This window comes from Fulmarus glacialis, unplaced genomic scaffold, assembly GCF_000690835.1.
Source record: "Fulmarus glacialis isolate BGI_N327 unplaced genomic scaffold, ASM69083v1 scaffold20348, whole genome shotgun sequence".
Lineage (NCBI taxonomy): Eukaryota > Metazoa > Chordata > Aves > Procellariiformes > Procellariidae > Fulmarus > Fulmarus glacialis.
The window spans coordinates 4,449-14,269 of NW_009226615.1; the positions used below are offsets into that span (position 1 = coordinate 4,449).

The window sequence follows — 9,821 nt, forward strand, 5'->3', positions numbered from 1 at the left end:
GACTCCCGGCTCCCTCGCCTTTCTCTCGCTTGGCTTAAAGTTTCTGCCACTTACGGCGGCTGCTCGGCAACGGCATCACCATCCTGGCAAGGTGCAAACCCGCTTCCCTGCGCTGCTGTTCGTCAGAGCTGCTGATGGGTGCAGGGTCCGTGCCTGTCATCGAGGGGGTCAGTCGGACGGTGGCTGGAGCCCAGGATGCTCGTGCAGCTCCCGAGCCCCGGCCGGCGGAGGCTGCGCAGGCGGCCCCGCGGCACACGCACGTGGCTCCTTATTTCCTACTAACAGCTTTGCCTGTGCACTTCACGCCCCTTCACCTGCGCTTCGCAAAAGATGCATTCAGCAGAGTAGCAGCCTGGTATGAAAACAGAAGTAACCTGCGATGAACGCGAGGAGCTTTCCAAAAGCACCGCAGTGAGAGCGTTTCTGTGATTCCAAGGTTTATTTTGCGTGCCTCCCAGCGGGCAGCTCTTTCAGGCCCGCTTTCCTTGACTGCCAGGGAGCTGTGCTGCCCCAACAAGGTTGCGGTTTGCTGCCCTGTCCAAGGCGGACGAGAGGATTAATTTCTTTCCTGTTGGGGCCAACGTGAGCTACGTCTGCCGCCCTGGCTACGAGAACATCTCAGAAAGTTCCCCCACCAGCACTTGCCTTGAAAACCTGGCGTGGTCGGAAGCTGCTGAGCTGTGCAGGAGTGAGTATCTCTGCTCCGCTCCGCTTGCCAAAAAGCAGCTGTGAAGTTGGGAGCAGGTCAGGTAGCTGCTCCCAACCCACGTGCTGAAATGCAGCTGGGTCGTTATCATCCCCACAGCTACATGCTTAATACAAAATTAGGTGGATATTCCTTGACAATTCATATTTAAGACTGAACAGCAGGAGTATCAATAGGGTTCTTTTTTTTTCTGCTGGCATGAATGATCTGTTTTGATTTTCATCTTAGGAAATATGTTTGCATCTGGACACGGCATATGCGGAGGACAAATGCCAATTTGCAATTCTAGCACTGAACTTCAAAATTAAGACAAAGCGTGTTTCTTGGTGAAATCCATGTAATATTAAGACTGATGATGTGGCAGCAATGCATTTTTCACAGTCGAGTGACTTACTGCCAATCTCTTGAGAGGGAAATATCCCTGCAAATATTCTCCTCTGCCCTCCTGCGAGATGCTTACCACTGTGAGTGCGGAGCCCTCGCGGGGATCCGCACCTTCATCGACAGCTGATTCTGGCACCTGCCAGCTCGGCTGTGACACGTGGGAAGCAAAACGCTTTGGTACCTTTGGGTATAACCCTCCACGTCTGTCCCTTATTTAGCCATTTTTATTTCTTCATCACTGTGTGGTACCACTAACACCGGCCTCTCCCACTGGCAGGGAGATCCTGCGGCGAGCCGGGAGCGCTGCCCGGGGGCAGGGTGGTGGCTCTCACAGACTTGCAGTTCGGTGCAAGAGTGAACGTGTTCTGCGAAGACGGGTGAGTCGCGGGGCGATGCCCCGAGCTCCAGTACACCAGTGCTGATGCTGGAATACAAACGCCGGTCCAGTGCAATGAACTTGTGGACACGGGCTGGGCTGCTATTTCACAATATATCGCTCCTACGGTGCAGAGCATGGGGCTGCTTTTCCCACTTGAATCAGAGCTTTGGGCTGGGAAGGAATAAGACACACAGCCGGAGGGAAGGGACTGGGGTCTGAATGTATGGCTGCCTTTTCCTTCAAGTGTCATCCAGAGGAAATTTAACTGGGTATCTATCCCAACAGAGCTGGCTGTACCATCAGTTCATATAGACTTCATACTATAGACTTCAAAACATATTACTTAAAATATTTCAATTTAACATATTTGAGATACATTGAATAAAAAGGGGTTATGGTTGAATTTTAAAAATTCAATGATGTTCAGCTAGAAAACTGCAATGAAGCACACTTTCCGTCAGTCAGTGAGCTGACTCACGCTTTCTGCCTGCTTTCAATCAGGACACATATGCAGTAAACTGACTTGCAAAATTAAGCTCTTAAGACCCCAGCTAGTATTCCTCCCTCCCCGGCAGGAGCTAGTTGGCATCCTCTGGCTTGTTCTGTCAGTCTTTGCAGCTGCTTCAAATGTAACAGAGCTTTTTTTTCTCCGGATATTCCCTTAGGATGGATGTTGGGGAAATGACAGCATGGCCCACCCTTCTGGGGTTCAGTTAATCTTTGGCACTACACAGCAGGGTGGAGGGATAATGTTATCCATCTAAGCAAGATCAGATACTATCAATCATGTCCAAATGATGAATTTTTTTGCACAGGAGGATGTAATTCAGAGATTGGGGAAGGTGTCGGTGCTGTCAGAACACGATGTATTAGCTTCTGGCAAGCCAGCCCCAAAGCCACTTTAATGAAACGCAGATCCCTATTGCCCCTCGCTGGTCCCTGCTGCATGTAGTGGATGCCTTTGAATATTTGCAGAGACCAGCTGAGAAGGTATGCCAGCAGTCTGCTGTCATTTGCTTTTCTGGCAAAGCTTTAGCAAAACAGCAACACCCTTACAACCCAAAAGCACCGTCCTAGGGAGAAGGTGGCAGCGAAGGAGGCTGGGCACCCTGCCCCTGCCACCAGCACTGAGGCTTGCGGCAGAGCCAGCTAACCGACCCGGGTAATGCAGCACCGCCGCGAAGCGGAGCAGCAGTCAGGGGCTGAGCCACAGCCTTTAGAGATGCTGTGCGTGCTCAGGAGGGAGCTCCTCACCTCCTCACCTCGTCCTGGTGGGTGGCAGCAGTGTGGGAAAGGCGCTGGATGCCAGCAGCCTGAATCCCAGCACTGTTCTCCGCCAGGAAGCAGGCAGGGAGAAGTAGTCCCTGATTCAGCAAATCCGAGGCCGGTGCATCCATGTGGGAAGCCACATCTAACCTCAGCGCTGTCTGGCATTCACTGTGTGCGCTGCTAGCCGCCAGCCGCGACTTCTCCCATCCTTGCAATGGAAGATGCGCCCTGCAGCCAAAGGAGAGAATCGCCCGAAAATAGATTAGCAAGGATCCTGGCAGAGAGCAAGGTGAAGGAGCTCTCCTGTTAACCAGCTTGTATCTGCATGTCTGCTTGTTTTAAAACTGCCTTTTCTACACTCCTGATCATGCTGGTACTGGGGGAAAAAAGTTCTTCTCAGTTTCTGGATAGTTACACAATTTTTTGTTTTCTTGTGTGTTTTCACTTAGGTACAAATTAGATGGGAGTCACTTCATCCAGTGTCAGCTGAAAGGAAACGACGTTGAATGGAGTAAACTTCCAACTTGCGAATGTAAGATTAACCCAACCTTACTTTTGACTTCTGTCCAGTAGATCCTGCATACTAACGTCTAGTCTAAATCTGTCTCCGTACTTCGTTTGTCTTTGTTGATATTATGTGGCAGATCTGTCACCAACACGGCAGCTGAGAAATGCCCGTTTTGCTGCTGACACTGTATTTCAGCAGTTTTGTTCCCACAAGATCAACATATTTTCTCATGAGTTAAGGTTGCAGTGAAGGTGATGGGAAGAGATTTTGAGGAATCACAAGCCAGGGCATGGCAAGTTGCCTGTTTATTTTTCTGACCCTGGGAGTGAGAGGGAGAAAGATTTGACAACAGAAACACTTCAGAAAGAAAAGAGAGATGATCGAGACAGAAGGCAGTGCTAGTTACCCATCTTCAGTTGTCCAAAAGGTTTATTGTCTTCAAGAATCTTAGGGGATGCAAGAAACTTTGCATTTTCATTATTACTGAAGCCTTTTGCAATACTCATTTTGACCTTCTTTCCTGCAGTAATTACCTGCTCTTCACCTCCTCAAATTAGCAACGGAAAGCACGATGGCAAAGGTGTAGAAAAATTTGCTTATAACTCAACAGTGACTTACAGCTGTGACTCTGGCTTCCAACTCATTGGAAATGTGAGCATCCGTTGTACGAGTACGGACAAAACAAATGGAGTCTGGAGTGGAACTGCACCTGAATGCAAAGGTGATTTCATCTGAGTTTAGTATTTGTTACGAGTTCAGTATTTAGCATGCACCAGCTTAACATACAGGGATTGCTTGGTACAGGACATGTCAAGTGTAAGTCATATTGCAATTTTAAAGAGAAAAAATGCAGTGCTGCTAAAGTGAGTAAGGAATGAATGGTCTGTGCAGGAAAGGCGTAGTGCTCCTAGCAATACTTACTCTTTATACCCTAGAGAAAAGCACGTCTGTCAAACTTGGAGCAAAAGAAAGGGAAAGGAGTCCTCCTTCCCCAAGTGAGTTGAAATGATTCTACATTGAATCAAGTCCCACGTTTCCCAACTTAATTTGCTCCTTTATCACATTTCTATGAAAAAGCCATCAGATGAACTTCACACCGTGATTTTCATCCTTTCAGGTTCCCGTGGAAATGCCATCCGACCGTCTAAGAAGGCTTTCACACAGGAAATGAAGCTCAGCCTTTATAAAAAGTCACTCCAAAATACCATCTCCTTCTCCCGTTCTTCTTCTTTCTCCAAGACACCAGGTCAGTCCTGGAGGCTCATTTGGAGTTCAGGGGAACTCATCAGTGGGACTCCCTGGTTACTCCCAGTCCTATACCTGGAGTTTTTGTTTTTTCCCATGTTTCTCTTCAGTGTCAAGGGGCTGTGCTACCCCGGCGTTCAGATTTGTTGTACCTTTGTACAAAACTCGAAACTACTATTCTCCTGGGACCAGCCAACCATCTGTGTGTCCTCCAAAGTACATGGGGATCTCTGGCATCCTCCCCCAAGCCGGCTGCTTTGAAAACTTAAAATGGTCTAAAGTTGCATCATTTTGTGGAAGTGAGTGATTTTTTTGTCATGTTCTTTTCTTCTATAAACTTCCTCTGTATAAGTTATATTTTTCACTGGTTGGGCATCTGGTTCAAAGCTCAGGTTTGACTGCACTGACCTCCTCCTCTTAAAAAAAGCTTTGTTTTGTGTGAAATGTATTTTCATTTGTCAATTGTTTCCTTGCTCTCGTGTTATTAGAGATTTTGCCTAAGCCATTTTTTTTCCATCTTGAAAAGCAAGAGATAACTTTACACCATGTAGCCTTAAGCGTGCTGGGGCTTCTGTCCTTGTTGCGGCAGCGAGAGGCGATGCACTAACGCTAACCCTGTTCCACGCTAGTGAGGTCGTGGGCAGCCAGGAGAAGCTGGACGTGGCAGAAGTGCTGCTACAACAGATTCCCCATCCGCTGCAAAGGATTATTTTACCCGTAACAAGGGTGAGTGTCAGTTGTGTTGGAAACACTGTCTGGGTGGGAACCGTAAGCATCTAAATTGCAAGTAATAAAGACAAAACACCCACCGGAGGGTCTCGCTACCCAGCTGGAGACTGGCTGAAAAGCATTTGTCCGATGTCAGGGTCCAGCTGAGCTTGCCCGTCAAAACCAGAAAATCTGTCACCCCTGTCATGGTGGGTTTTGTGTGTGAACCCGCACAGCCCGGGGCTGTTCACACATGGGAGGAGGCTGGTGCTTAAGCCCAGGTCCAGAAATGCCCCCGCGCAGGTGCAGCGTGGCCAGGAGGGATTTTCCCCATTGCCGCATCATTTCTCAAAGGTGGGGTTTGTTCCGACCTGCTAGCATCGCCAGGCTGATGGCTGTGACCGAAACCCCAAGGTATTCGTCTGGACGGTTAAACAAGGAATCAAAGAATCCCACTTGCAGGGTTAAAGGGAGGGTAACGGCGCTGCATGGTTGGGCACTTTTGGAAGTGTATGAAGGAAAGACGTTGCAGTGGTATCGGTGTATGAAAAGGGCTCCAAGAAGGGCTTTGCAGGCCTTAAAGGAGATGAAGTTTGGTGACTTTGGGGCCCTTGGTAGGAACAAATGAAAGCTAGAAGCGTCCTAGATCATACAACATAGAAGGAAAGGGGAAAACTTTGTCCTTTTTTTTTTCCTAGAAGTTTCTACTTTGCTCTATTACGTAACTTCAGAACAAAGATTGATTTAAAAATCTCTTCCCGTTGGTTTTTCTTTTTTTACTCTTTTGTCATTCTTGGCACTTCTTCAGGAGATCGTGTCAAAGCAGCAGCTTGACATACGATCTAATGTGTGAGAAACGCCGCTTTGTGTTGTACTTCAGGAACTTGGCTCTCCTGCCCCGACACACGGGTCCTGTAACATCAGCCCCTCGTGCCAGAAGGCTGGAGCAAGGAATGAGCCGGGGGAAAGTGGAACGATGCCTGAAAACAGCTTCTAGTGTTTGAAGGAGGAACTGGTTTGGGCCTTTCTAATGTCCAGTGCTAAAATTCACCCCCAAAACTGGGTGGGTTTTTAAAAATCTGGGCAGAAAGCTTAACTCTCCTTGAAACTACAGCCGTTCCCTTCCCCCAGGCTGTGTATAGTTCCCATGGGAAGTGCACGCAAAGATTTATTTGTAGCTTTGAAGCAGTTTATTTGTGACGGGGCTGCTCTCCTCCAGCGACACCGTGACAAAGGGACCCCCGTGGAAGAAACCCTGGAAGGAGGCATTTGCACTTTCCTTGCATGGTTGCAAAGACAACTGGAATGTGCTGCTCTTCTGCCATCTCACTGCAGATGCAGACAAGACACGCAGCTACATGGGGTCCCACCTATCTAAATATATTGTTATCTTTTTCAAACAAATATAGCACTGTAAACATAATGCATGCAAAGCCTTCGCTGTGTTAAGTTCCGAAAGTGCCCTGTGCAATCGTCGTACTTGTTAGGACTCTTACACTTTGCTTTAAAACAAAGAATAAGCCAGATCAGGTCTGTCCCATGTGCACATACAAAATATATTTTTTAAAATTGTAATATGTTTTAATGTCCAAGAAATTGATTGAAAATTACGTACGCAAGAGTTGGCTAACTCCCATAGTTGCTTCTCCCATCAGAGTTTTTCTCTCTTTCAGTAATTTCTCCCTAACATCCCGAATCCAGTTACGATTCCCTACTGATCTGGTCAGCCTTTATTCAGGCTGGGCGTGGGAAGCCGCAGTTTCTCAGAAACCCCTGGGGCCTTCTGCAGAATTTCTGACGGAGCTCGGTTATGTCACAACCTGTTCAACTCGGTGTCACAACCGCACATTTCCTGGCTCGCTAGCAACGCCGACCTGCTGCCATAACAATCACCGCAAATACAGACTCACGGGACAGGCTGTAAAAGACCCAAATCTCTCTGCTGGGCGGAGCTGCTCCCGTAAGTTACCAGGAATTTCTGGCTGCAGCACGGTCCGGTTGCACATACACCCATGCTACCTGCCAGCAGGGTTGTGCTGAAAGCAAAATAGTGACTCCCCTGTCTCGCAAAGTTATGTGCTTATTTATTTGAGGAAATCATAGTACTTTACATGCTAAATTGAATGTTGATCGTTATATCTTCAGTACTTTAAACACCTTCTTTAGCATAAACATTTTTGTATCAGACATAAATTCTTTGCAGTTTATATTTCTGTTCAGACTACGTGAAAGAAAACAGCCGTGAGTGGTTTGTGTATCTACTAATCTCATACTGTAAAGGAGCTACTTCTGCTTTCCAAACAGAGGCAGGCAGCTCCGTAACGCTGCAGGCTGTAAGCACATCGACTGCACGCAGACACAGAGAGGTAACTGCTAAATATACTCTCCAGTGTTGTCATACTGGAAATGTCAGGTTTATGTTGTTGGCTGCTTACCATCTTAGTCCTATACAGAACACTAATTGCCTTCTATTTAGGTGCCTTTCTGCGTTTTTATTTACATTTAGTAATAAATGGTAATTGTTTATAAAGGATAGCCTGTGAACTCAACTGCCTGCTGTTCCCTTTTCATATTTTATACTCCTTTCAGGAAGGTATCAGCTTTTAAAGATATCTTGATAACGGTCAGATTTGCTGTTCAATCAGTTCTTTATCAGCATTCTTATTTATTTTCTAAATGGCCTCCTATACAGGTTTAACTTGGTTTAAAAAAAAAAAAAAAAGGAAAGAAAGAAAGAAAATTCATGCAGTAATGTTTGGGAATGTGCGTGTTTCAGGTAAGCGTTCTGAAAAAGAAAGCAGGAGTAAGGCATACCTGCCCTTAATCCTGTTTAGCTGCCCCGGTCCCAGGCCCTGCAGCCCCTCTGCGGAGGGGGTCCGTCCCCCCAGGGCTTTGGGAGCTGTGGGCGACGTCCCGGGCTGCTGCCCTGCGTGGGGATGGCAGGGGCGGGCGGGGAGCCGAGGGCGTGTTTCTGTGGAAAGCCAAGAGCAACTCCAGCAGCTCAACCCCTGTTTTTGCTGGCTGGTTTTGCTGGAAACCTCATGTTGTTCCAGTCCGAGCCCGGCAGCGTAGGTGCACAGAGCAGCACGGGTCAGGCTCCCCTCTGCACGTGTTTCACTTCTGCCGTCGCCATCTGCTTGGCCTGATTTCTGCAGCACGGGGAAGGGATGTCAGAGCAAGATAAAGCAAGTCGCCCTCAGCGGCTCCAGCTGGGCAGGCGCAGACCCGCTATCGCAGGGCTCAGCTGCTGGGGCAGCTCCTGCCCGGGGGGTTTTGGTGCTCAGTCCGTTACTGGGGCAGTACAGGGCAAAACGGGGCGGCAAACATGGGTGGCAGAGGGACGGGGCTGGTCTGAGCCTGATGCTCTCGGCAGGCTCTCCTGCGTGGCCTCAGGTGGGAAGGCAGCCTGGTTCAAGGGGTTAATCTCACCCTGTTAGCACGGGGATTTCACTGAGTTGAAACTACAGCAGCTGGTTCTGCTGATGTACGCACGAACCCTGCCGCTCCCTGAGGAGACTCGGCGTTGCAAGAAGTCTTTGCCAAATACTTCTCCACATCTCACTAGCCCACGCTGAGGTCACTGCTGTAAGATATTACAAGAGAATTCCCCAGCATTTAAAGCATTTTTTTTCCTGTTAGCAACTTCCTTTTGCATTATGCAGCCACCATCCCAACTCAGACCTCAGGTGACCAGTGACCTGTAAAAATATGTGGCCAAGACATCTCCATGTAATTTGTCAACATGTTCACAAGTATGTTTAAGGAATACGTTACCCAGGCTGCTTGACTCCTCCCTTAAGAAAACACCTCTTGGCCTCATTGCAAATGCTTTTGTTACATATTCTTGGAGCTTAAATTGTGTTGGAAAGGGAAATAAAGTGGGGGGAAAAAAAAAGAAAAAATAAAAAAGATAACTTTGAGCTTTCAGTGGAAACATCACTGTTTCCTGGATAACAAAGGCAGAGGGAGGCAGGAAGGTGCAGGCAGGCTGCTGCTGGCTGCCCTTTCCTCGGGGTGGGGTGACACGTGCCCCCTTACTGGCAGCGCTGCTCAGCAGAGCGGGACGGGGCAGCAAATACAGCCACAACCTTTCCTTTGGCTCTTCCCGCAAGCCCCGTGGGCAGGCATCCCAGAGCAGCTCTGCTTTCCCACGCAGACACGGAGCCGAGGCAAACTGCTCCCGTGCCTGGCAGGGCCCGAGGACATCCCTGAGCCTCCGTGGGCAGCGCAGTCTCTCGTTCGAAGAGTTTTGTGTCTAACCGGGAGAGTTGCAGTGGCAATGCTGGTATCCCCACTGCCTTGTTTTGTGCATAGGTGTTAACAGAAGCAGCTCGATTAGCAGCTTCAACGTGAGGCTGATTTACAGCCCTCTGGTCTCCCGTGCACCCCTTGGGCTGGAGGAAAGCCCTCTCTTTTTGCAGAAAAACCTCTCTTCACGGAGGTCTCCTCCTAGGGACAGGCAGGTGACGTTTGGAGACGGTTTGGGGGGCCTGGCGGGGGCTGGTGTGGCCGAGCTGCGCTGTGCTGGGCTCCCTGGGAGCAGCCTTGGCCAGACGCTGTCGGAGAGGGCAGGAGGCACCCGATGACCATGCAGCCCTCATCCCCGCACGCAGCAGAGCCAC

At 48.9% G+C, this 9,821-nt stretch overlaps 1 protein-coding gene across 1 annotated transcript in view; it reads left to right on the plus strand.

Moving 5' to 3' along the window:
- The window catches only part of LOC104080466 (complement decay-accelerating factor-like), a gene marked incomplete at its 3' end in the record, with an annotated part of 4,715 nt that extends 223 nt beyond the window's left edge, over positions 1 to 4,492 (plus strand). Inside the window, exons 2-7 of the mRNA XM_009582865.1 lie at positions 41 to 369; positions 497 to 688; positions 1,368 to 1,467; positions 3,188 to 3,270; positions 3,773 to 3,916; positions 4,364 to 4,492. Coding sequence (XP_009581160.1) covers positions 41 to 369; positions 497 to 688; positions 1,368 to 1,467; positions 3,188 to 3,270; positions 3,773 to 3,916; positions 4,364 to 4,492 — 977 coding nt within the window. The remainder of the gene's footprint in view (positions 1 to 40; positions 370 to 496; positions 689 to 1,367; positions 1,468 to 3,187; positions 3,271 to 3,772; positions 3,917 to 4,363) is intronic.
- Positions 4,493 to 9,821: the final 5,329 nt, after the last annotated feature.